This window comes from Camarhynchus parvulus, chromosome 26 (assembly GCF_901933205.1).
Source record: "Camarhynchus parvulus chromosome 26, STF_HiC, whole genome shotgun sequence".
NCBI classification, from domain to species: domain Eukaryota; kingdom Metazoa; phylum Chordata; class Aves; order Passeriformes; family Thraupidae; genus Camarhynchus; species Camarhynchus parvulus.
Genome location: NC_044596.1, coordinates 661749 through 687763, shown reverse-complemented (window position 1 = coordinate 687763; position 26015 = coordinate 661749). Strand labels below are relative to the sequence as shown.

The following is a 26015-nucleotide window of genomic DNA, read 5'->3' as shown; positions in this document are numbered from 1 at the left end:
TCTCTGTCCATTCTCCAGTCTTGCAACGTCTCTTTTAATTTAGAGGAAACAGTTCAGCGCCGAAACATCAGGGCAGAGCTCCCGCCGCCCGGGAGCCAGCCTGGGGCTCTGACCCGGAGGATCCTTGCCCGGGTGCCGGGATGGGGCTCCCGGGCAGCCTGAGGAGCTGCCGGCGCTGCCGGGGCCGCTCGGGCCGTGCCGTCCCCCGGTCCGTGACATCAGTGCCGCCCTCCGGGCCCGCCCTGCCCCGCCAGCGACAAAAGCGCCGAGCGGGGCCGGCCCCGGCGGCTCCCGACACCGGCAGCGGCACCGACACCGAACCCGCACCGACCCCGGCACCGAGCCCGGATTTGACACCGAGCCCGACACCGACACCGTCCCCGGCCCGGCCGCAGGTGGGTGCGGGGCCGAGGCGGCCGCCGGGTCCCGCCGAGCGCAGCGGAGCCGCCTCCCCTCCCGTGCCCGGGGCTGCCTCCGTCCCTGTCCGTCCCCTGAGGGTGCCCCAGCCCCGCGGGCCGCAGCGGGGGATGCGGGGCTGGGAGGGGCACAGCCCCCCGGGTGCCCGTGGGGCGGGCACGGAGCCCCCCGGGTGCCCGTGGGGCGGGCACGGAGCCCCCCGAGGCCGCTCCCGCTGCCGGCGCGGCCGCGCACATGGCGGGACGCGGAAGCCGAAGCTCCTGCGTCAGATCGGTACCCGGTACAGCTCATTGCCAGGGAGCCTGGGCACCTCAGCTGTGGGCTTGGGCCGGTCCGCAGAGATTTGCACTGCTGGGCACCAGGCTGGGCACAGGCTCGAACACAGCTCCAGGTGCTGCTTTTCAGCCTCAGAGCCCTCAGCCCGTGGGAGGGGGTTCAGGAGCACTGGGCAAAAGCCCTGGATTCTGCCAAGTTCCTGTATCAGATCTTCTGTCTCTCCCTGCATGAGAAGGGGCTAGTGCTAAAATAGTGTGAGGGGTGAGGCTGGCTTTGGGCCAGGCTGCTCCTCCTGGCTCTGGAGCTTGGGGAAGGGTGAGAGGAGAAGCCCTGCAAGGAGCAACTGTGCTCATTTGGTCTGTTCCTGCTGGAGCAGAGCACCCTGAGGTCAGAGCTGCCCGGGGTCTGCAGCTTCCTCCTGAGGGGCAGCTCTGATTTCTGCTCTCTGTGAGCAGGGACAGGACCTCAGGGACGGGCTGGAGCTGTGCCAGGGGAGGGTCAGACTGGAGATGAGGACAGGCTCTTCCCCCAGAGGGTGCTGGCACTGCCCAGGCTCCCCAGGGAATGGCCACAGCCCCGAGGCTGCCAGAGCTCCAGGAGTGTTTGGGCAGCACTGCCAGGGATGCCCAGGGTGGGATTGTTGGGGTGTTTGTGCAGGGCAGGGGTTGGATGTGATCCTTGTGGATCAATTCCAGCTCAGGATGTTCAGTTATTCTGCTGGGGGTGAGGCTGGCAAGGTACAGTGGGCCCTGGGGAGGATTCCGCCCTTCCCAAGGAGCTCAGGGCTGTGCTGCTCCAGTTGGTCATGGGCTCTGTGCCAGCCTCTGCTGTCCCCTGGATCAGGGGCTCTCCAGGCAGGATGGCAGTGCCTGAGAGCTGCCTGAGGGCATCTGAGCTCAGCCCCCTGCTCCTGCAAGGGGAGGATGCGACCAACTGGGGCATGTCAGGGCTTTGGGGAAGCTCAAGTGGGCTCAGTCCAGTGATGGATCTTGATTCCTGTGGGAGTCAGGAGCTTTTCTTAGCACCTCTGAAAATGCTGTTTCTTTTGTTCTGAATCAAGTTGGGATTTTCATGGAGAACCCTGCTTCCAAGGAGACGCAATCTCAAGCTGTGCCAAGGGAAATATAGGTTGGATATCAGGAAAAAGTTTTTTACGAGAGAGTGATAAAGTTCTGGTGAAGTTCTGAAGAGAGTGATAAACCCTGCCTGTGGAGGTGGTGGAGTCACCATCCCTGGGTGTGTTTAAAAAAAGACTGGGTGTGGCACTGAGCGCCATGCTTAGTTGAGGTGTTAGGGCAAGGGTTAGACTCGATGATCTTGAAGGTCTCTTCCAGCCTGGTGATTCTGTGAGTTCTCTGTAAGTCAAGCTTGGGAGCTGTGTGTGCAGGCAGGAGCCCGTGGCTGTGAGAGCCGTGTCTGGGTGCTGGCTCAGCTCTGTGCTGGCCTCTCTCAGACCCCTGCTCTGCACAGCCAGCCCGAGGCTGCCTTGGTGGCAGAATCATTTGATTGATGCTGGAGTCAGGCCTGACTGCTCTTGGAGTCATAGAGTAGATGAGCCACATGTGAGCATCACTCTCGAGCTCAGAGTCTCTTGACTTCCTTCCCTCCTATCCCAGCAAAGCCCTCAGAGGCATCTGATGTGATCCAGCTGCATCTCCTGGGGCAGTTCTGTGATTTCTCCCTGGTAATTCCCAGTGGTTTTCCATGTCTCTGAGCTCACCAGCCTCAGGTCCCCATTCTCTTGCTCACCAGTTCAACATCACTGGGTCACACATGACCTTCACTTTTCCTTGTTTATGCTGTTGGTGGCCCAGAGTCTGCTCACATTGCTGCTCCTCCCAGCTCATGACACAGCAGGGGACAAGGGGACAGTTCTAGCTTGCCCCTTGTAGAGCTGTTCCCACCTGTGCCCAGGTGATGGGGAAGCTGCTCTGTGACAGTTCTGGTTGCCTGGGGCAGGGTCCCCCATGGCTCTGACTGCAGGTCCCGATGCTGAGCCCCTGGTGCCGTGTCCTGGGGCTTTCCCAGGGGATGTTCCCTGCTCTGTCCCTGGGACCTGGTTCCTCTCTGCTCTGCTCACGCCTCATCTGTCTGGGTCCCTCTTGCTTCAAATTTCTGCCCATTTTATGGCCATGCCAGCTGCTCTCTAAACTGGCAGGCACTACTCAGACCCCTGGGCTTGGGGCTCCTGCTGTGGCTTCCTCCCCTGTGACTCTTCGCTTTGCCAGGGCATGGATTAATTCTGCCTGGACTGCTCTGAACATGCTTAGGAGTGAATTTTGTGCACCACTGATGGTGCTCTTCTGTCATTCGCTTGTTTTAATGCCCCCATTCAGTAAAAAAGAACTTTTTATATGGGTCAGTACAAGTCTGCTGTTCCTCAGTGATCTCCAAACACAAAGTGATTGCTCTGCCATTAATTACTGTAGGATTTTAGTAGGGCACAGACACAGGAAGATTGTCCAGCTATTGCAGAAGGTTGGATGGTTGAGCTGACATCCTGGTGGCTGCAGGGATGTTCCTCAGAGTGACAGGAGGACCTGCCCTGCCCTGAGTGCTCCCATGGAGCTGCATCCACACTCAGCTCAGCTCCAGCAGCTCCCAGCCAGCTGCTCTCAGGATGGCAGGGCTGAGGTGTCAGCTTTGGGGGCAGTGACAGGAGCACAGGCACCTCTCAACCCACTCGAAAAAGAGGATGAGTGTGTTTCTGCTGCCTGATGGCTGCATCAGCTCACTGCTCCTCTTATAGCCAGTGATGGCATCCCGGAGCACCAGTACATACTGGATCCATACTGGTTTATGCCTGGTTGTTCAGTGTAGCTTACACTGCCTCCCAGGCTGGTGCAGCACAGCACCTCTGAAACGTGTGTGAGTCTGAGCCTGGGTTTCAGAGAGCCACAGCCAGGTTTGGCTTGGAGGGACCTCGAAGGTTACCCAGTGCCACCCGTGCCATAGGCAGGGACGCCTTCCACTATCTCAGGTTGCTCCAGGCTCCATCCAAGCTGGTCTTTGCTGGAGAGCTGGACTGCTGCAACATCACACTCTGGAACTGGGGTTAATCTCCAGCAAGTGTCAGCCTTGGCTGGCTCTGCACAAGCCTCCCCTTGTCTGTGCTCCCCACGGTGCAGCTGCTGCTAAAGGATGGGATCTTGGTTTGGGGGCCTCTTCCCGTATCTGTAGTGGATAATGGAGTGGCTCCAGGGCCAAGCCCTGCTTGGCACTGAGAGTGGTGTTTGTAGGGCTCTGGATATGTTTACTGGGAGTTGTGGAGCTGCAGGAGGAAGGAGAATAATCTTGTTTTTTTTGGCAGCCCCTTACCTGTGCTTAGTGAGGTCATTGGCTCTAGGATTGTCACCTCCTGTTCCTTATTTTGCAGGGGCCCAGAGTGACTTGGAGAAGTGTGACTGTGGTCACCCAGCGTTGCAATTGGGCAAAAAATGCAAAGTATTCTGAAAATAATGCTGAAGGGATTGTAAACACTCTGACATATCTTAAAGTGGCCATTGCTTAGAGAATTGGGAGGCTGGATCTGTCTGGATGGCAGTTGTGAGGACTTGGCTGGTCAGGTCCGGGCACCCAGAGCAGGGATTTCCTATTCCCTTTTTTTGCTGCTGATGAAAGCCTGTAGCACAAATTTGGTCTCTGTGTGGCCTGCTGAGCTCACAGCATGTGGGGGGTTGTTGTGGACTAACAGGGAATTCTCAGCAACTTAAATCTTATCTCAGGTTTTCTCTGTGTCTGGCTGTGAGCCCTCACATGGATCCCCAGGACAAACTGATTTCCATGGTCTCTCCCCTCAGAAAATCCATCCTGGTGTGTGCCAGGAGGTTTTGCTGGGATGGGGCTTTGCTGGGGCTGTGTTTGTGCTTCATGGTGAGAGTCACCTGCTCAAATCACCTGGCATCATTTAAACTGAGTGGAGGCACCTGCAGCCTTCCCGTGGTGGATTGAGGAAAATCAGCAGCAGCAAAAGGGCTGGGACTCCTCTTGTGGCAAATGTCAGGTGAGCTTCACCCAGAATCAGGTTTTCTCCTCTAACTTTAGGCTTCCAGGCAGCTCAGGGGAAGGTGTCCCCACTGCTGATCTCTTGGTTTGAGCAGGGTAGTCTTGATCTTCAGGACAAACCAAGTTCAGAGAATGTGAATGCCACATCTTCAGGACAAACCAAGCCTCTTCCTTCACTGCTGCTGCTCTGAGGGGAACAAAACGTGCTGTGGAGGCAAAGGGGAGCAGCTGGTCCCAAACCATGGGGTGCACTCGTGGGTGCCCTGGCTCTGGGCTGGCAGGAGGCTGCCCCAAAAGCAGGGCTGGGGATCCCAGAGATGGGGTCTGCCAGCTGTGGTGGCTGGAAAGGGACGGGGGGCCTAGAATTGCAGGCAGTGGTGTGTCTGTCATTCCTGACTGGGATCTGACACGGGGGCTGAAGGGGCTGGTGGTCTCCCAGCCCATGCAGGGCTCAGGGGGTGCTGCTGGATGTTTCTGCCCTCCAAGGAAACTCCTGAACCAGGTCAGGCTGTCCTGATGGAGGGGAAGAGCAGGCTCTAGAGAGAACAGCTGTGTCCTTTTAAGGCAATCCAAAGGCTGGGACTGGGAGAATCAGGCTGGAAGGGAGGGGTTTGGCACAGTGGGAAGCCCAGCCTGTGGAAAAGAGACTTCCTAGCTGCTGTGATCATAGCCCAGACACGGCTCCCAGCATCCCAGCACAGCCTCTCCAGCCCTGCTCCTCCCCTTCTCTGTCTGTCTGTCCTGCACTGAGACCCTCCGGGCACCTGGGAGCTGTGGCCAGGATACAGTGGGGTCAGCAATTCGGTTCTGAGCCCTGCGCTGGTAGCCAGGCTGGGATCAGTTTCCCTTTTCCTGACAAAATGCTCTCACACAGGGAAGATCTTGACTTCCCCGTGGCCTGGGAGGTGCAGGGATTCTGCTGTGCCTGTGAGCCCTTCGTGCTCCCCCATCTCTGATGTTTGTACAGCCCCAGTCCTGCTGGGTTTAGCACCCACCTCCCCAGCTGGGACAGCCACTGGGATTGGGGAGCTTCAGCTGCCCGAGGTGACCCAGGATCTGCTGCAAGGGGGCTCCAGGGCTCCCGGTGTGCCCTGCAGACCCAGCTCCCTTCCTCATCGCCACACAGCTGAGCTGAGGGAGGTGACAAGATCCTACACACATGGTGGGCTGGCAAATCTTGTACTCTGAAAATGGGGTTTGGTTTTGGAGACCCCTGCCCTGCTTTAGCTGTGCAGGGCTCAGGAAGCACACGGTGACTTCTGCTGCCTGTCCCCAGAGGGGAGCAGGGTGGGAATTCCAGAGGTGTTGATGGAAAGAGGCCCCTGCAGACCTCTCAAGCTATAGCTTGTGCCTATTAGCCTTGCCTGTATCATTGGGCCCCTCCAAAAAGTGTTTTATTGTCTTTGTAGCAACCCCTGCTGTTTGATCCTCCCTTGGCCACACTCAATGAGCCTGGCTCCCTCAGAATCTCCTTGCAGGACTTTGTTGTGTGAGTGTCTCAAGGTTTATGTTGACCTGGTCTTCACAAGTGTCAGGGCCCCTCTGGGCTGGAGCTCTGCTGCTTGTGTAATCAGCTCAGGGTATTTTGGGGTTATCTGCAAATCCAGGGGCCTCTTGATGGTGTCTCATCAGACACAGTTTAGGAATGAGAAGAGAAATAGAAGCATTTATAGAAGCATATTATCCTCCTGCTGAGGAGAGGGATGGTGCCTTAGGCTGGTGCTCAGGTCTTTGCCCCGCTCTGTCTTCTTGCTTTCAGATTCTCCAGGCTGTGACTCTGCCTGCAGTCCTGGGGGAGGCTGAGAGTGCCGGGAGTGCCTGGGAGGGCGGGGCTGGCCAGGCAGGAGCTGATGGTGCTGTGGGGCCTGTGCCAGAGCCGGGGCTTTGGTGGTGTCAGGGGCAGCCCTGACTGTGCCCTGCCCTGCAGTGCCTGAGCTTGGTCAGGGAGGAGAAGCTGGGGCTGTGTCCAGGGCTGTGGCAGCACCAGCAGCAGCTCTGTCACTGCAGCACCAAGGCTCAGTCACCCTGGCCGTGGCTGGGGTGGCAGGAGGGCTCTGACCCGAGGAGGTGCCTGGGGAGCTCTGTGGGTGCTCTCTCCCAGCATTGTGCTGCTCCTCCCTTTTCCTGGCGCTGCCAGGAGCTGTGAGGTCCCACAGCTCCAAGGCAGGGATTTCTGCTGCCCCTGGCAGACAGGACCAGTGGTCCCTGGGAGGCACTGCTGGGTCCCTGAGTTCCAGTGCTCATTGCCAGCCCTGCAGTCCGTGCCCCTGCAGACACTGTGGGTGCTCTCTGCGCCTGTGGGTGTGGGAAGGTGCTGGAGCTCCAGGCCTGCTCTGGCTGCCCCATCCCAGCCCCACAGAGCCCTGCCCCTGCTCCTGACTCTGCTTTTCCCTGCAGGATGCCAAACTGGGGAGGAGGGAAGAAGTGTGGGGTGTGCCAGAAGGCCGTGTACTTCGCTGAGGAGGTGCAGTGTGAAGGCAACAGCTTCCACAAGTCCTGCTTCTTGTGCAGTGAGTACCCCCCCCTTCCCTTCCCTTCCCTTCCCTTCCCTTCCCTTCCCTTCCCTTCCCTTCCCTTCCCTTCCCTTCCCTTCCCTTCCCTTCCCTTCCCTTCCCTTCCCTTCCCTTCCCTTCCCTTCCCTTCCCTTCCCTTCCCTTCCCTTCCCTTCCCTTCCCTTCCCTTGTGCAGTGAGTACCACCCCTGCCCTGACCCCTCTCTGCTTCCTGGGCAGGGCTCCTCAGGATCTCTCCAAACCCCAGCATGGCAGGAGCACAGATCATCCCAGGACACGTGGGCTGCCCAAGCTGCCAGGGCTGACCTCAGCCAGCACCCACACAAAGACTTTGTCCATCCCTCCTGCAGGGAGAGGCCAGGCTGGGTCCTCTGCTCTGTGTCCAGATGTTGAGGACTGGAGCAGGAGCCAGGGCCTCTCCCAGCAGTGGAGGCAGGAGGTGGCACATCCCATGCAGTGCTGCAGGAGGGGCTGGCTTTGGCATTCTCAGTGCCTGTGCCACGCTAAAAGGTGGCTGAGCCTGGGGAACTGCCATGGAACCTCCTCATGTCTGAGGGGATGATGGGAAGGAGATCCTGTCCTGGCCCTTGTGCTGATGGAAAGCCTTTTGAGAAGTGCTGAAGCATCACCCCCAGCCTGTCTGCAGATCCCCTGTTATTGAGGGTGTCTCTGGGGTATGTTTGGACCCAAGTGCCACCTCTGGGGAGGGGCAGCAGAGCAGGACCTGGCTCCAGGCAATCCAGTGCTGAGCTCCCTTCCTCTGCCCCCTCTGCAGGATCCTACAAATGCTGCTGGGATCCTGCTGCAAGGCCCCAGACAGTCTTCCCTGCCTTTGGGGATCCCAGGGCTGGTGGTGTTGCAGTGCTGAGAGCAGCTCCTTGAACCTGGGGAATCCAGAGGGGCTGCAAGAGGCTTGATTCAAAAATGAGCAGTGTCCTCAGCCTGTGTGGTACCAGATTACTGTCCTGTGTCCCTGGAGACTGTCACATATCAGAGCCAGTGATTCTCCTGTGCCTACAGGAGATGGGGCATGGAGCAGCCTGGTCTGGTGGAAGGTGTCCCTGCCCATGGCAGGGGTAGGACAAGATGAGTTTTAAGTTCCCTTCCCACCCAAACCTCTCTGGAATTTTGTGTACAGGAGCACACACATTGCCTGTGTCTGCTCCCTGAGACATTGCATCTGTCACAGAGCAGCAGAAGTGCATCTCCAGGCTGGCCTTGCAGCAGGGCCCCACTGAGGTTTAATGTTCCCTCAGCTGGTCCCAGTGCCCTGGTCCCAGTCTCAGCATCCCATCACAGCAGGGAGCACAGCTGGGATCTTTTCCATAGGGGCAGCAAGCAGAGGTGGGATCTGGAAACAAGGCACACTCTGGAACTGATCTCTTCCAGCAGGAAACTCCAGTGCCCTCATGGGATGATCCCTGTGGTGCCCACCCAGCCTGGCTGCAGGACACTTCTTGTCCAGCCTGCCTGGGCACAGCAGGCACAGCTGGCTGCAGCTGGGACAGGGCACAGGGAGCTGCTGCTGTGTCTGTGCTTCCTGCAGGGTGGCCAGGAGCTCCTCTGGGGAAGTTTCCAGGCTGCAAACCTGCTTTGGCTGGAAGGCTCAGTGGGAGTTGTTGAGGCGTTTCCTGGGCAGGACGAGGGTGACGGGCTGGGTTTGTATGGCAGCTGCTTTGCAGAAGGAAATCCTGTTTGTGTTTTGGCCTCAGATAAGGAGGGTGGGAATGCTGCCCTCACCCCTTGTGCACACAGCTGGTTTGCCAGGGAAAGCTGCTGCCATGGGATGCTGGCACCCAGAGAGCAGGGCAGGCCTCCAGAGCCATGGAATGAGGCTCAAGGCATTTCTTCCAGGGGGGAATACACAGCCAGAGTGGGGAGGAAGGGCCCCCGTGTGTGATCGTGGAAGCAAGTGCCCAGGGAGTGTCCTGGGCTCAGGGCTGCTGTCCCTGTGCTTTGCAGGCATTGGTTTTGCCACTCCAGATGTACCCAGCAGCTCTGCCTGTCCTGGCTGTGGCTCGTGTGCCAGCCCACCCTGCTGCTCACTGATCCCAGGCTGTGCCATAGGCTGTGGATGGTGCTCCTGAGCTCCTGCATTCCCAGCCTGTTCCCCAGTGCTGCATTTGGGCCCCATCAAGGAACTTAAAACCATTATCTGTAGGGGAGAATAACAAATACTTCAACCAGATCTGCCCAAAACATCCTCTAAAAGGAGCCAAGCCTACCACAGTGCATTAGAGCTCAGGGAGCAGCTTGGTGATTGACTCCTGGTCGTGGTCCAGCTGCCTGGGTAGTGCAGCAGGAATTAGTTGGAATGAGCCCCATGGCCTTGGAAAGCAGAGGCAGCTCTTGTTTAATTGTTTTGGGAGCAGCTCAGCTGCTCTTAAAAAAACAAAGGGTCCTTAACTCCTGAGTGCAGTGCACTGGAATTTCTGCAATGCACAAACCCGGGGGCTGGGTAAGAAATTTTTCTGTTGCCTCTCAAAGCTCTGTGAGTACAGATGAGGGACTGAAAGGTTGGGCTGGAGCTCCAAATCCATCCAGATCCCACCGAAACCATTCACTGCTGCCCCCGGACAAAGCTCACACAAAACCCTTTGAAATGCCAGTGAAAGTGCCCAAATTCCTTCCTGATGGTCTGGGTGAGCAGTGTCACTCCAGGGCAATGCAGAGAGCCCAGGAGCAGCTTTGGAACCTGCTCTGGTCTCTCCCAGCAGGGATCTGTTCTCCATCCCAGCTCCTGCTGTGGTCAGGGCATGTAGCCAGGAGAGGACTCTGCCAGAGCCTCCTTAGATGGCAGGAGATGCTTCCCTTTCCTCCTCCTTGGCCCAGCAGAGGCACACAGGGTTCTCCTGGCTGTATTTAGTCATGGAAGGGCTGCCTTCTGCCCCTGCTCAGTTTGTGCTGCTCCAAGGGGAGAACTCTGCTCTGTTTGCATTCCTGTGATATTGGGAAAGGCCAAGGAGCTGCTCTGCTGGCCCCAGAAGCTTCTGGAAGCCTCGACATTTAAGGCGTGGAAAGCAGGCTGGGGAGCTGTGGCAGCTGCAGCTGGATGTGTCTGGGGCTGGCTGCCAGCGCTGCAGACTCTGCCCCAGGAGTGCCACCCTGCCCAGGGACACTGGGCAGCACCTGCAGTTTGGGTGCTGGGGGCCTCCTCTGCCTGGGCAGGGTGAAATAAATAGGGCAGGAGATCTTTGTCCTTTCTAATGCCTTTGTTAAAAATCAGCGCCGGTGGGATGAACCGACAGGCTCCCAGGAATGGCACAGAGGGAGAGGAAAACTGCAGCTGTGCCCACTGGTCTGCAGACAGAGCTGGGGCTTCTGTCCTCAGGAGAGCATCAGGAGAGTCCCAGTGTTTTGGTTTGACATTTGAGGTCCTCTGTCCATCCGACGTCTTTATGTTAGGGTGAGGGGTAAAAAGGGTCTTAGCGGATACTGGATTCTGTTCCTCACATCTAGACATCACTTTGATCCCTCAATGCCATGTTGGCTCGTTGTTTTTAGGGGTTTTTGCTAGGTTTGGTGAGGGGCTTCTTCCTTTGCATGCTGGTTCTGATGTCATGTGCACGCCAACTCCGATGTCCCCTCCTCTTCCCCGTGCGGGTGCCATCCTCCAGGAAGCAGTGGGGTGTTACTCCACAAAAGGAGGGGGAATTCTTAACCATCAGCAACAGGCAGTTAACGAAAACGGCAGGTGATTACAACAACAAACAGTTAGAACTCCACCCTGGCAGCAACTAGCCCAAGCTGTGAAGTCTGCAACTTCTTAAAACAATGGGCAGCTGTTCTACTCATAACACAGAGGGCTTTGGGAAGGGCTGGGAAGGAGCGGGGCAGCTGTGAGCAGAGCTGGGACAGGAGCTGGTACTTCCAGGCCCTTAACGGGGTTTATAAAACAGAGGCAGAGTGACTTTAAACACGGGCAGATAATGACTGGGTAATGGGGGATGTTTGAAAGAGGAGCAACTTAGATTAGATATAAGGGAGAAAGTTAGATTAGATATAAGGAAGTAATTCTTTACTCAGAGGGTGGTGGGGCATTGCTTCCCAGAGAAGTTGTGGCTGCTCCATCCTTGGAAGTGTTCAAGACCAGGTTGGACAGGGCTTGCAGCAACCTGGGCTAGTGGAAAGTATCCATGGCAGAGGGTTGGAATTGGATAATCCGAATTGAAGGTCCCTTCCAACCCAAACCAGTCTGTGATTCTATGGAAGCCTAAAAATCAAGAGAAGGCCTGAGCCCAGCACCAAGCTCAAGCTCTGGGTGGGCTCAGCAGGGCCCCTGAGCCTGGCTGCCATCTCCTCCTGTCCCATCTTACATCCCACATTGACCCCCAGGGCTCAAACACCTGGCTGAGTTAGTGTTCCTCACCTGAGACCCCCCATGCCCACCCCAGACCCAGGGCTGAGGTGTCAGGGGAGCCTCTGAGCTCTGGACAGGTGACTGTGCCCAATGTGTGAAGCCCTTGCAGGGTCTTGGGTGTGGCAATGGCCACAGGGCTGCTCTTGGACGGCTCTTGGTCCATCCAAACACCAGCAAAACCACATTTGCTCACATTTCTTTGCCCCAAGTGCTTCCTGCTGTGGATTTGCACTGGACAAGGCATGGGGCCAGGACATCCATCCCCAGGCCTGAGAATCCTGCAGTGATTCCTAGGGAAAATTCACCCCCATGGTTTAAGTGCAGCTGCAGGAGAGCAGCACCCAGAGGGTTAAGAGAGCTTTCCTTCCCTTGGTATCACCCTGTTGGCTTTGATGGTTGCTTCCTTTTAAAGCCAGACACTGCTCTTGTTGTGATCCTTATCTGCCTGGTTTGCATGTGCTCCCTGTAGCTGGATCCTGGCAGGCTCTCCCTGCTCCTTGAAAGCTCTGCTGTCCCTGTGAGGGCTTGTTTTCCCCAGCTCATTAGGAGCTCTGCGAGAGCAGGCTGATGCCACACCCTCCCCTCTGTTCTAGTGGTCTGTAAGAAGAACTTGGACAGCACCACTGTGGCCGTGCACGGTGAGGAGATCTACTGCAAGTCCTGCTACGGGAAGAAGTACGGCCCCAAGGGCTACGGCTACGGGCAGGGAGCAGGGACCCTGAGCACGGACAAGGGAGAGTCCCTGGGAATCAAATATGAAGAGTGAGTTGGAGCCTTGTTTTCTGTGACCGTGTTCACAGGGGCCCGAGGATGAGGGAAGAGATGAGGATCTGACTCCATGTTTCAGAAGGCTTGATTTATTATTTTATGATATATATTATATTAAAACTATACTAAAAGAATAGGAGAAAGGATTTCATCAGAAGGCTACCTAAGAATAGAAAAAGAATGAATAACAAAAGCTTGTGACTGACTAAGACAGTCTGGACAGCTGGACTGTGATTGGCCATTAGTTAGAAACAACCAACATGGGCCAATCAAAGATCCACCTGTTGCATTCCACAGCAGCAGATAATCAGTGTTTACATTTTGTTCCTGAGGCCTCTCAGCTTCTCAGGAAAAAAATCCTAAGGAAAGGATTTTTCAGAAAATATAATGGCTACAGTTTTCGACACTGGGGCTGTGGGCACCTTCTCCCCACACCTGTCCTGTGGTGCTTGGCTGTGGTGCAGCCTGTGCTGAGCTCCCAGCAGTGTCCATGGGCTGCCTGGCCCCTCTGCCCCTCCAGGGAATCCCACTGAACGCTGTTTGGGGGATGGGATGGGATGGGACATGTCCCCATTGCCTGAGCACACTGCCCACCCCCCCAGCACACAGCCCCCAGGCTGAACTTTCCATGGGGCTCACTGTTCTGGAAGTTCCCTTATAAACTGGGCTGGGATTTGGGATCCACCTTTCATCCCTGATCGTGAGCTCCCTGCCACCCACAGGGGCCAGCACCACCGACCCCTGAACCCCAACGCAGCCAGGATGGCCCAGAAGGTGGGAGGAGCTGACGGGTGCCCCCGCTGCGGCCAGGCCGTGTACGCGGCCGAGAAGGTCATCGGAGCTGGGAAGGTAACAGGGATGGGGGCACGGGGATGGGGGGCACAGGGGTGGGGAGCACAGGATGGGGGGCACAGGATGAGGGGCACAGGTGCTGCATGGCAAGGACACCTTCAGAGAGGGTCTGGACCTGCCCTCAGCCAGGGCTGGGCTTGGCTCCAATGGCCACGTTCACCTGGAAGCCTGGCACCAAAAGGAGATCTTGGCATGTCTGGAAGCCAGGCTGTCCAGGCTGCAGCACTCTCACAGACTTGTAGATGAGGAAGAGATACATTTTTATGTTAAATATTTCTGGCGCTGCTCGGCAGAGGCCACGGTGGACACCCTGCTGTGATGTGCTGGGAGGGTGAGCTGTGACATGTGCCATGGCCAGTGTCCCTGTTCACTGAAAGGTGCCTCTTTCTCCCCTCTGTGCCACAGGCCAGGATGCTGTGGCCAGGATTTGGGGCAGGCAATGAATTCCAGTGGTCAGCACTGCCCACAGGTCAGGCAGGGTGCTGGAGCTGTGGCCAGGAGTTTGGTGAATGGTCCTGGGGCTGTTCTGGTGGTGGCTGGGCCAGCTCAGGTTTGGTGTGAAGGTCACTGTCACAGCCCTGGCACTCCCTGTGCCAGGGTCATCCCTTCACCAGGGTTCTTTGCACCCTGAGCTGTGACCTGGCCCCAGCCCAGCTCCTCTGCAAGGCCTGGGGACCCCTTCTGCCCTGCCAGCCCTGGGACCCCAGATGAGATCCCTGCCTGGAGCTGCCCTCCCCACGAGGTCAGGCACATGCAGAGCTTGTCAGGGACAGCAGGCCAGGCTGCCAGGCTTTGTGCCATGGGGACAGGGTGGCCATGCAGGGACAGCCTCACTAGTGATGAGGTTTCACTCCCTGACCTGACTGGGCTCTGTCCTCCTGGGGCTTTGTGCTTGTCCCATGTCCCCAGAACAAGGAGGGGGTCAATAGAAAGAAAGGGCCCCTCAGCATCATCACCCCCCAGCTGGCTTGTGATGGACACGTTGAGGCTCTGCCCAGGGTCAGAAGCTGAATTTACCCTTTAAAACATGATCTGGGCTTCCTGGCTTCCTGGTCAGCTTCTGGCCCCAATGTTTACTGAGAACCAAAGTTGGTGAAGCAATTACATCAAAGTAGACTCAGAGAGGATTCCAGAGCATGTATTTCATGTGCTAATGTTTGCTGGATGACTGCATCCAATACCTCCTCCTCCAGCCCATGAATTTCACATTTTCTTCCAAAAAAGGTTTCATGTTTTCCCAAGTGTTTGTTTAAATTCCTCGGTGAGCAGCTCTGGCTACTTAAGGTCTGCCTGAAGGCTGTGAGCTCATTTATCTCCAGAGGACTGCTGGAACCATGGGGGGTTATTTTTAAACACTGTCTGGTTTTGGCATTTTTCCTCTCTGTTTTCTGCCTTCCTTGGAGCTGTGGTTGTGTGGGGCAGTTGTCCCATCCCTGCTGGCACCCCACTTGTGGGTTTCAGCTGGACAATGGGGGGATTTATCTCGCTGGTTAAGAGAGGGCAGTCGCCAAAGAGGGGGGAATTGCTCCTTACAAATTATTATAGAAATTACTGCACAAATGACTTCTTAGAGTGACGGCAAAAAGGTCTCCAAAACCAGATCAGCACAGGAGCAGTGCCCACACCTGATGTTTCCTCTCTGTATTTTCCCTGTGGGGCTGGGAGTGCTTTCCAAGGAAAAGCTTTTATCCTGTTCAGAGCTCTTTGCCAGCCCCTTTGGATCAGAAGCAGAGCAGGGAGCCTGGTTGGTACCAGAGCCTGGCTGCCCTGTCCCTGGGCTCTGACTGGGCTCTGCTCCTGTCCCACAGTCCTGGCACAAGTCCTGCTTCCGCTGTGCCAAGTGTGGCAAAAGCTTGGAGTCCACCACCCTGGCAGACAAAGATGGGGAGATCTACTGCAAAGGTGAGCCCCACCTTCCCTGCTGGCTTGTCCTGGGCTCTGAGGGGTGAGGGTGAAAGGACCCAGGGGGGATGGATGGAGGCTGGGGAAGGGGTGAGGGTGAAAGGACCCAGGGGGATGGATGGAGGCTGGGGAAGGGGTGGGGGTGAAAGGACCCAGGGGATGGATGGAGGTTGGGGAAGGGGTGGGGGTGAAAGGACCCAGGGGGATGGATGGAGGCTGGGGCAGGGGTAAGGGTGAAAGGACCCAGGGGGGATGGATGGAGGCTGGGGCAGGGGTGAGGGTGAAAGGACCCAGGGGGATGGATGGAGGTTGGGGAAGGGGTGAGGGTGAAAGGACCCAGGGGGGATGGATGGAGGTTGGGGCAGGGGTGAGGGTGAAAGGACCCAGGGGGATGGATGGAGGTTGGGGAAGGGGTGGGGGGTGAAAGGACCCAGGGGGATGGATGGAGGTTGGGGAAGGGGTGACCCAGCAGCTGCTTTCAGGACAGACTGTGCCAGCCACAGAGCTGGGCAATTTCCTGCTGAGCCAGGGCCTCTGTTTGCCCAACAAATCTGGCAAACCTTGTCTGGCCAGGCAAGGTGTGCCCCTTGGGGGGACCCGCTTCTGTGGCAGCCTCACCCGTGTCTCCCTTCCATCCTCTGCAGGTTGTTATGCCAAGAACTTCGGTCCCAAGGGCTTTGGCTTCGGGCAGGGCGCCGGGGCACTGATCCACTCCCAGTGAGCCCCAGGGCTGAGCCCTGCCCTCGCCCAGGGCTGTCCTGCGCTGCCCGCCTGCCCCACTCTGCAGTGAGTGCCCCACTGTCACCCCCTGTCACCCCCTGTCACCCCCAGCCACCGCTGCCTCGCAGCACCAGCCCCTCCTGCCCTGCCCCGGCGCTCCCCAGGGCCGGGGGGGTCCCAGCCTTGTCCCCGTGGGGTCCTGCTGGGGCAGGGGGCACAGGGGGGGCGCTCCCTGCCACCGCAGAGAGGCCCCGGTGCCCGAGTCCTGCCCGTCCCGCCGGCCCGTGCTCAGCCGTGACCCCGAGCAAGCAATAAAACATCAGCGACATCAGAGCCTGGCCCTGCCTCTGACTCCCGGCTGGGCTGAGGGCCCGGGGCTGGGGAGGCGTTTGCAGCCCTGGCTTGCAATGAAAGCCCAATGGCAGGAGTGTGTCGGTGCAGTCTGACACGGCCCAGCTGAGCTCTGCAGCTCGCTGGGATGGGCTCCCCCTCTGCTCCCACCAAGAATCAGCGTGGAATGGTTTGGATTGGAGGAGACCTTAAAGCTCATCTTGTTCCACCTTCCACTAGCCCAGGCTGCTCCAAGCCCTGTCGTTGAAGACTTCCAGGAATGGGGATAACTATTGCAAAAGCAGAGGTTGATGCTGGGAGGCCAGGACAGCCCTCCTGGGTGTGTTGGTAGCACCACACGTGTGCTCAGGCTCTCCAAACCCCTATCAGTGCTTTCTGGTGGCACCTCTCCAAGAGGCGTGCCCAGCAGTGCCAAGTAATTAACAGCTTTTCACCTACTCCCTGCTTTTTTACAGCTTGTGGATCATTAAGCCTCCAGTCTGGCAGCTGCCCAGATTTAATTGGTTTCCATCTAAACTCTTCACTCCCTTTCTGTGATTCTCCTGTTGGACTGGTGGGACAGACTCGGATCAGCCTCGCTGCAGCTTAGGGACTTCACAGACAATTGAGTTCTGGGGTTTTTAAAGTTATAAACATTGTGGTTGAGCAAATGAGATGGGGAGTGTTCTGAGAAGCACAACAGAGGCAGAAATCCTTTTTTGAGGCAGGACTGGGGCTCCTTTATCAACCTCAGTGCTTTCTCCTGTTCATCATACCCTCAGTTTTACATGGTGTTTATGGAGCGGAGATGGGGAGTTGAGTCTTTATCATCTCCAAAACCTTCCCCTCTCTAGATTCCAGCAGGACCCCCTGCTCTGGGCTGTGTGGTGGCTGGGATGAGGGGTCTGGTGGCACTTGGTGTAGGGGGCACACAGCCCAGGCTCGGGTAGGGCTGGGAGCTGCAGCACAGAGGGCTCAGGTACCAGCCTGGTGTGCAGACCCAGACCTGCCTCCCTCGCTTGGCAGAGGCCCTGCTGCTCCCATGTGGAGGTGGGGGGGGCTTGTTCTGGAAGCTCCTGCAGAGATGGGGGGTCAGGAAGCTGCTGCAGAGGTGTGAGGTGGGGCTGCTGCAGGGACGGGGGCTCAGGAAGCCGCTGCCTTCTCTGTGAGTGTGCAGGCGATGCTGTGCTGCTGCTGTGGCATCTCAGCTGGGTGTGCCCCCGGTGGGATTGTGCCCAGGCAGTGCTGGTTGGTCAGTAAAGCTACAATGAGTATTTAGTCCCTTCCTCATGCAGCTGTAGGGGTTCTGTCAGAGAGAGGGGAGGAGAGGGAGCCCCTCTGCTCTGGAGCCAGGCTGGGAGAGACGGGGATTTCACCTGGAGAAATCTCCAGGGAGAGCTCAGAGCCCCTTCCAGTGCCTAAAGGGGCTCCAGGAGAGCTGGAGAGGGACTGGGGACAAGGGATGGAGGGACAGGACAAGGGGGAATGGCTTCCCACTGCCAGAGGGCAGGGATAGATGGGATATTGGGAAGGAATTCTTGGCTGTGAGGGTGGGCAGGCCCTGGCACAGCTGCCCCAGAGAAGCTGTGGCTGCTCCATCCCTGGAAGTGTCCAAGGCCAGGCTGGACAGGGTTTGGAGCAACCTGATCTAGTGGAAGGTGTCCCTGCCATGGCAGGGGGTGGAACAGGATGGTTCTTAACCTTTAAACCCAAACTAGCTGGTGGTTCTATGGGATAGTGACATTTCACATGTGTTGGACCCCAGAGAAGCCAATTCTACTGGAGGCCTGGTCAAAGCCAGGAGAAAATGCTGGATTTGTTTTTGGAGAGCCATGGAAAGATGTAGGTTAGAAGGGACCAGCAGAAGCCTTAACTGCAACCTCCTGCTTAAGGCAGGGTTCCAAAGGTCAGGTTGGTCAGAGCATTTGGTGTCCACTGAGGTACAGGATCCCTCTGAGGATGGAGGTCCCACCACTGACGATCTTGTCACAGCATTTGGCCACACAAGCCTTGAAAGGGTTGTTTCATCACTGAAAGGATGGCTGGGCCCTGGCACAGCTGCCCAGGGCAGTGCTGGAGTCACCATCCCTGGGGTGTTCAGAAGCTGTGTGGGATGTGGCACATGGGGACATGGCTTAGTGGTGATTGTGGCAGTGCTGGGGGAGTGGTTGGAATGGATGATGATCTTGTGACCTGGGAGGGATTTTCCAACATTAATGGTTCTTTGAATCCCTGACTGTCCTGTTGTGCCCCTGTGCCTGGTGTCTTGTGTCCTTTTGCCAGGCAGGGCCATGTCTCCACAACCTTTCTATAGACAGTGCAAAGTTGAAGTTCAGCCTCCCCAGGTCCTCTTTTCTCCTGCCTAGTGGGTCCCTGCTGAGCTCCCAGTCCCAAAGGTCCCGGATAAACCATGTCCCAGGACAGGGACCATGTCCTCAGGGTTTGCCCTGGGTGCCACACACCTGCTGACGCTGCACTGGTCACTCAGAGTGGCTTAGGGAGTGACAGAGACCACTGTGGGGACACCAGGATGGGATCACGAGGGCTGCACATCCTGACAGAGGCATGAGGGGGGCTGGAGGAGGTGGTGGGACATGGCCCAGGAGAAGCAGGGTGGGACTAGAGGTGCTTTTTGGGCATCTCCTGCCCGAGCTGCAGTGGGACAGCTCTGACCATGCTACCCTCTGCTGGTCAGCAGCACGGCAGGGCCCAGCCGTGTCTGCTCACCTGTGCCCAGGTGCTGTCCAGCTCCCCCTCGAGGCAGCAGAGCCGCGCTGTGCCCGGCAGCTCCCGCCCTTGGGGGGCTGCAGCCTGGGGAAGGGGCTGTGGCACCCAAACCTGCCCTGAAGGGACAAACCAGGGAGTGGCTTGTGGCCAAGCACCCTGGAGCCTCGAGGTGATGGCTCCGCTTGAGGGGTCAGACTGGAGCCCCCAAGCCCCATGGCCAGCGGGGCTTTAGGGGGGAATGTCACCCTGTCACCCAGCCCTGTGGGGGTGTCACCTCGGGGCAGGGCTGAGCTCGGCAGCCCCGTGAGAGGGGATGTCACCTGCCCTGAGGGCCCGTGTGGATGGGATGAGCTGCGGGCAGCCCACGGAGCAGAGCAGAGCCCTTGGCTCACCCACAGCCTGGCACAGCAGGTCCTGCAGGGTTTGCTGCAGGGCAGGAGGTGCCATGTGCAGCCTGGCCGGGTGAGAGCCCTGCCCCTGCTGTGTCTGGGAATGGACAGCTGGGGAGACAGGAGTGGAAGAGGATGTTCCCAGAACTCCTTCACACCCAGGGCTGCGGGACCAGCTCCTTCCCTTGGTGGCTGGTGCCTGGAGAAGCAGTGACTGCAGTGAGCAGAGGGGCCGGGTTGGCAGCCCTTGGCTCTTCCCTGGGCTGTGAGGATGGAGCTGGAGCTGGATGGTGAGCCAGAACTGCCCAGACATCCCAGATTACCAGAACATTGACAGTCCCAAAACTGTTCCCCCTGAGCTCCCAGGGCTCAGCATCCCTGGAGCTGAGCATTACCCGTGTGTGGGAAAACAGCCTTGCTGGGGAACGCACAGTGCTGTGCTCTGCTCTGCTGGGGAACCCACAGTGCTGTGCTCTGCTGGGTGAACCCACTCTGCTCTGCTGGGGAACCCACATTGCTCTGCCCCTTCCGAAGCGCTGGGGTGCTCGGGGTGACCTCCGGGGCCGCCTGACGTCAGGAGCTCGGGTCTCCTGGGACACCCGGGATCTCTGCCAGCGTGGCGAGGTTGGCCCCAGGGAGCACGAACCAGTTCCTGGCTCCGCCAGCCGCCCTGCCCTCTTAATGAGGGATAATGAGGTGCATCTCATCAGCGCTGCAGACTTGCCCGCTGGCCACGGCGGCTGCCGGCAAAGCCCCCGGCAGGGAGCGGCACCGATGGAGGGGCTGGGGCAGAAGGGGACTCCAGCCGGGGGCTCTGCGGGGCTGGGGTCTGCGAGGGGTGCAGGAGCAGGGTGGGCGCTGGGACAGCGCTCTGTGCCAGGGGCTGATCCAGCCCCCATCAGTGACCCCGGCACACTCCCGGGAGGATTTCTTCCCATTGCAGACCTCACCTGGGTGAAGGACCCACTCTCTCAGCGTTTGCAGGGGCACATTCAGCTGCCCAGCCGCCTGTGACCATCACCCGCCCTGGCAGCCCACAAGTGCCCAGGTGTGCCCCCGGCAGCCCAGCCCGGCCCGGGGAACCCTCGGTGCCAGGCGCTGGCACGGGAACAGACGGTGCTGCGGTGGCCGGGAACGAGACGGGCTGGAAAGGAGACGGTGTTTGGCTGCAGGGCGGGGAGGATCAGGCAGGAGGACCGGGCTGCGCTGCCCCGGCCCCGCTCCACGGCTCCTTCCCCCTGCACAGGTCACACGGGCTGGGGGATGCTGCTCCTTGCTGTGGGACAGCCTGGGCGCTTCAAACCCCCATCTCAGGGCCTCTGAGGGGTGGGAGCTCAGTGTGCTGAGGGGTGGCCCAGCACCCTTGGGTGAGTGGCTGGGAGGGCGGGTGGCTGTCAGGAGTTGTCCCTATTGTTGCTGTTCTCTGCCTTTGTCTCTCCTCCTGGGCTGCACTCAGGGTCCCCAGAGCCCCTGCCTGGCTGGTGCTGCAGGCACAGCCTACTGTCCCAGCTGGCACTGCACCCAGCAGCCCTTGCCCTGGCACTGCAGCCCATTGTGCCTTCTTGGCTGGCACTGCAAGCCCCAGCCCCCTGTGCCCGGTAGCACTGCACTCTGTACGCCTGCCTGGCTACGCAGAGCCCCCTGCCCAGTCGGCCCTGTGCCCCAGAGCCCATTGACCCCCCCAGCCCTGCACCCTATAGCCCTGTGCCCGGGGGGCTGCACCCCCAAGAGCTGCTCTTGCCCCTCCAGTATCTGTCCCTGCACCCCGGGCTGTCGTGCACAAGTTCCCGAGCCCTGCCCCGTCCCTCACCCTGCAGCGCTGTCATGCAGCCCCGTCCCTCACACACCCTGCAGCGCTGCCATGCAGCCCCGTCCCTCACACGCCCTGCAGCGCTGCCATGCAGCCCCGTCCCTCACCCTGCAGCGCTGCCATGCAGCCCCATCCCTGCAGCGCTGCCATGCAGCCCCGTCCCTCACACACCCTGCAGCGCTGCCATGCAGCCCCATCCCTGCAGCGCTGCCATGCAGCCCCGTCCCTCACACACCCTGCAGCGCTGCCATGCAGCCCCGTCCCGCACCCCGCCTGTTCACACGGAGGCCCTGAGGCTGCGCCTGCCCTCGGGCACCCCAGAAGCTCCTCCCGGGTGAAGCGGGGCTGCGCCGGGCCTGGTCGGGCTTCGCCTGGGCGTGAAGGGAGCCTGGGAGCAGGAGGGGCCAGGCGAGGCGCAGGAATGCGAGTGGGAGAGCGGCCGGGCAAGTAGCGACAGCTCCTGCGAGCGCGGATCCCACACGCGGCTCGGGCAGGGAGCGGAGCCCGGCACGGGCCGGAATGGGGCTCCCCGAGCCTCAGCCCCTCTGAGAGCCGCGGCGGGAGCGGCCAGGCCCGGGGCAGCACGGCCACCGCGGGTCCCGGCCCCGGGAGCTCGGCTGGGATTGCCCCGGCAGGGTAATGCCCGGCTGGGCCGGCGCAGGGTGCTGAGGACCCCGGGCCCGAGCAGCCGTGATGACGCCTGAGAAGGTGCTGAGGGAGGGGCTGCTGGAGAAGCGGAGCGGGGGGCTGCTGCAGCTCTGGAAGAAGAAGCGGTGCCTGCTGACCGAGAAGGGGCTGCAGCTCTTCGAGCCCAAGGGCTCGCGGCGCAAGGAGCTGAGCTTTGCCCGCATGAAGGCCGTAGAGTGCGTGGAGTGGAAGGAGCGGCACATTTACTTCACGGTGGTGATGGACGACAGCCTCGAGATCGATTTCCGCTGCGCCCAGGAGGACCCGGGCTGGAACGCCGAGATCACCATGGGGCTGGTGCGCTTCAAGAACCAGCAGGCGATGCAGGAGGTGCGCGCCCGGCACAGCTGCCGAGCAGGTACCGCAGCCACCGCGGCCCAGGGAGCGGGACCCAGCCCAGCATGAGGTCCCTGGCCGCAGGTTCCCATCCCTGAGCGGTTTGGGGAATCACAGAGGGGGTCCCGTGGAGCGGGGTGGGTCTGCAGGCTGATGTTCCCATGTCCCCCTGCACTGGCTGGGATGCCCCGGAGGGTTTGGCCTATCTGTATCCCTGGACAGGGACTTTCTAATATCCTCCCTCTGTCTGGACTGGCCTGAGGGATGCAGGGCCCTTTGCTATCCTGCACGTGGGATGGGGTGGGGATGGTGTCTGGCCGCACTCCCCAGTCCCCTCAAGATGCCCCATGGCCCAGCGCTGGCCCAGTGGGTGACAGGAGCCTTCTCTCTGCAGTGGCGCAGCTGGACACAGCCCCAGTGGGGCAGCCCCGGGAATCGCAGCTTCCCAGGAGCCGGATGGAGATGGCCCTCGGCTCGGCAGGCGCTGGGGAGAACGGGATCCCTGCGGGCAAGTGAGGTCACCACTGTGCAGCCCGGGAACGAGGACAGTGGCCCGGGGAGGCCGGTGCTGGCGCTGGCTCCCCCCTTGCCGGGGCAGGACAGAGGCACCGCAAGAGCTGGGCTGGCACAGCCACCTCCCCTTGGCACAGCGGGGCACAGGACACAGGCAGGGCCACCACCTGGCACTTCAGACAAGGCAGGAGGTGACATCCCTGCCTGGGGCCCCACCACCCTTCATTCAGCTGTGTGCAGGACCTTGGTGTACTGCTGGGGACCCCAGGCCTCTCCTGCAGGACGGGATGGATGAGGCTGTGCCTGAAGGATCCGTGACACAGGGAGCTCTGCCTGTGTGACAGTGGCACTGGGACAGACGGATGTGGCTGGGTCCCAGTTTTAAAAAGGGGCTGGAAAGCTGCTGCTGCAGCAGGGACCCCTCAGCAGGGCACTGAAACGATGGTGTGGTGACACAGCCGTGCTGCTGGACATTGTCTCACTCATTGTCTGGGATGTCCTTGGGCTGTGGGGGAATGCTGGGGACCCCAATTCCCTGTACCAAAACTGTCCCTTAAGAAGACTTTCAGCTTCTTACCCTGGTGTTGCTTTCATTTGTGGGACCCACAGGGCATGGGAGAGCACAAATTCTACACAGGGCTTTGCAGTCATGACCCCTAAACCAGCATCCCCCAGTCGGGCTCCAAAGCCCCCCAGTTCCACCCCGAGGCTCCCCGATCCCCAGTCCCGCTGCGCCCGTGTCCCCAGGGATTCCCACGGTGGTTTGTGCGCCGGTGACGCGGGAGCAGCGCTGTGGCTCCGCAGCAGGGAGGGATGGCCCTGCCCCGACAGGCAGCGCAGACAGCAGCGCCTGGAGCCAGCAGCGCTCCGCAAGCCGGAGCCTGAGCCCAGCCCGGGGCCGGAGGCGCTGCGGATCCTGCCGGAGATTTCCCGGCCGCGTGGGAACCACGGAGCGCGGTGTCCTTATTGCCCGGGCCAGGCAGCCTGCACCCAGCCTGCACCCAGCCTGAACCCCAGCCTGAACCCCGATCTGTACCCCAGCCTGCACCCAGCCTGAACCCCGATCTGTACCCCAGCCTGCACCCCAGCCTGCACCGCAGTCTGCACCCCAGTCTCTACCTGCACCTGTACCACAGCCTGAACCCCACTCTGTACCCCTGTACCCCAGCCTGTACCTGTACCCCAGTCTGCACCCCAGCCTGCACCTGTACCCCGTCCTGCACCCCAGTCTGTACCTGCACCTGTACCCCAGCCTGCACCCCAGCCTGAGGGGTCCCATCCCAGTGCCGGGGCAGCACCGGTGGCTTTGGGGACGGTGGCAGGGCTCTCTGTGCAGGGCTCTCTGTGCAGGGCTCTCTGTGCAGGGCCAGGCTCATGCTGGCTCTGCAGGAACAGGCACTGGGGGTTCCACCCGGCAGAGCCTCTTTGGCAGGGGGGGCTCAGAGCTGCGTTTACTGAGACCCCCCCGGCCGGGGGTGCAGAGGGGTGGGGGCCAGGCTGGGGCTGCCAATGGAGCCAGACCCTAGCACTGTATAGATGGGGCTCTGCACCATCCCAGAGTCATGACAGGGGCAGGGGGGCTCCAGGGTTGGTGGGACCCTCCACAGGACATGCTTCAGGTGTGGTGCCCTGTGTGGACAAACCCCAGACCAGGTCCTTGCACACGTGTCAGGAGGGGATGGGGTGGCCAGGAAGGTGCTGCTGCTCACACAGCATTCTCAGGGCAAGGATCACTGTCCTGGGCTTTCCCCTGGATCCCCAGCTCCCAGAGTGAGGGGATTCAGCAAGGCTCAGTCAAAGCCATGTGAGCATCCCAAGCCTGTGCCATGCTGGGTGCCAGGGTGAGGAGTGCCCAGTGCCAGAGGGTTCCCAAAGTTACCAGTTTTATTCAGTGTGACTCCTTTTTTTCAATTTTTCTGCTCTCTTGCCCCCTCTAAATAGATATTTTCTATTTTCCAACTGCCAGCAAGGAACTGTCAGAGAAAATTATGAAGTAGGGTGTGTAAGCACCAGCCCTGGCCATGGTACATCCCTGGGCACTGATGATGAGGCAGCAGAGAGGCCATGGTACTGCAGAGCTGGGGAGAACTTCAGGCAGTGAATGCAGGGAGAGGACAATAAGAAAACACAAATCCCTGTGTCAGTGTTTCAGGTCCAGGCAAAGTCAAGCTTTTCCATCCTCATCCAGTCCAGCACACATCCAGGCTCCCTGCCTGGACCCCATATCCCCCAGGGACTTTAGAGCTCCCCAAGCCTCTAGGTTTGGGATTTCCTTCTGAACAGACACCCACACCTGCCCCATCCTCTGTGGGTGGATTCCCAGACTGACCCTGGAGCAGGGGCTGGGGTCAGAGCCCAGCCAGCAGCGTGGGGGTGGAAGGTGTGTGGGCTTCATCTCCCCTGGGAGGGCTGAATGTCTCTGCAGAGGAAAAGTCACCCCGAGACTGAAAAACAAATAAACAGCTCAGAGAGCCAGCCAGGGAGTGGAGTAGGGCCAGGGCCAGAGGCTGGAGCATCCCCAGCACTCTCCAGGCAGCCTGCAAAGCAGGAGAGGACTCGTGGGAAGCATTTCCAATGCCCTGGAGGTGGGAAAACTGAGGCACAACAGGGGGAGGCAGGGTGGGTCTGTGGCCCCTCAGCCCCTCCAGCACAAGGGCTCCCATGGCCGGACCCCCCAGGCCTCCAGGGAGAGGAGAGAGGTGCTGTGGAGCACCCAGAGTTCAAAGGCAGGAGCCTGAAAATCTGGCTCTGCTGCTCCCAGCCCATGGTGCCTCTGTTCCAGCATCCCTCCCCACACTTTTGTGAGGGTGCCCCAGTGCTGAGGCTGCTCTGGGGGGCTGCCCTGAGCCCCCACCCTGGGCAGGGGCTCTGCCAGCACCCACAGGGACTAGCACCCTCCCTGCAGCACCACGGGGGTGCAGTGGGTGCAGAGGACAGGAGTTTTTTCCACCTGATGACATCCCAGGTCTGGCTTGGGGATCAGTCTGGGGCTGGCTGGACACCAGGGAGGGCAGTGGGATCACAGTGCTGAGACAGGGAGGTGCAGCCTGATGGTGCCAATGTTTTTGTCACGTGGGACCTCCTCCATCACCAAGTGCCCTGTGGAGAGCATGGCACTGCCCCACTTCTCCTGGGATCATCCCTGAGCTCGTGGGTAGTTCCTCTTTAGATAAAAAAAACCCCCAAAACAAAATCCCAGCTGTACCAAGTAGCATTCTGCTTTTTGGCTTTAGGTCAACTGTCCAATTTCCTCCAGATGCTCCTAAAATGATTTCATTGTTGGCCATCCTTAATGACAATTCCTAAATCACTGGATTTTGGTTTGGGACACGGCACCTGCCCAGAGCTCTGCTGTCTGTGTGTCCATGCTGCAGGGAGCAGAGGCTGGGATGTCCCCAGCACTGCTGTGGG

The 26015-nt window shown here is 59.4% G+C and overlaps 2 protein-coding genes across 2 annotated transcripts; both read left to right on the top strand.

Moving 5' to 3' along the window:
* The first annotated feature begins 230 nt into the window (after positions 1–230).
* CSRP1 (cysteine and glycine rich protein 1) lies at positions 231–16143 on the top strand. Its single transcript, XM_030965742.1, has 6 exons — positions 231–395; positions 7096–7208; positions 12164–12332; positions 13061–13187; positions 14999–15092; positions 15737–16143. The coding sequence occupies exons 2-6, from the start codon at positions 7097–7099 to the stop codon at positions 15811–15813; spliced, it is 579 nt and encodes a 192-aa protein (XP_030821602.1). The 5' UTR covers positions 231–395; position 7096; the 3' UTR covers positions 15814–16143.
* A 4691-nt stretch (positions 16144–20834) lies between these two features.
* On the top strand, positions 20835–23182 carry PHLDA3 (pleckstrin homology like domain family A member 3). Its single transcript, XM_030965811.1, has 2 exons — positions 20835–22113; positions 22486–23182. The coding sequence occupies exons 1-2, from the start codon at positions 21762–21764 to the stop codon at positions 22605–22607; spliced, it is 474 nt and encodes a 157-aa protein (XP_030821671.1). The 5' UTR covers positions 20835–21761; the 3' UTR covers positions 22608–23182.
* Positions 23183–26015: the final 2833 nt, after the last annotated feature.

Excerpts from the sequence above, each read along its gene's own strand:
- CSRP1 (XM_030965742.1), top strand. The coding sequence starts at position 7,097 with ATGCCAAACTGGGGAGGAGGGAAGAAGTGTGGGGTGTGCCAGAAGGCC. Across the intron at positions 12,333-13,060 it reads CTGGGAATCAAATATGAAGA|GGGCCAGCACCACCGACCCC; the intron begins GTGAGTTGGAGC and ends TGCCACCCACAG. Across the intron at positions 15,093-15,736 it reads TGGGGAGATCTACTGCAAAG|GTTGTTATGCCAAGAACTTC; the intron begins GTGAGCCCCACC and ends CATCCTCTGCAG.
- PHLDA3 (XM_030965811.1), top strand. The coding sequence starts at position 21,762 with ATGACGCCTGAGAAGGTGCTGAGGGAGGGGCTGCTGGAGAAGCGGAGC. Across the intron at positions 22,114-22,485 it reads CCGGCACAGCTGCCGAGCAG|TGGCGCAGCTGGACACAGCC; the intron begins GTACCGCAGCCA and ends TTCTCTCTGCAG.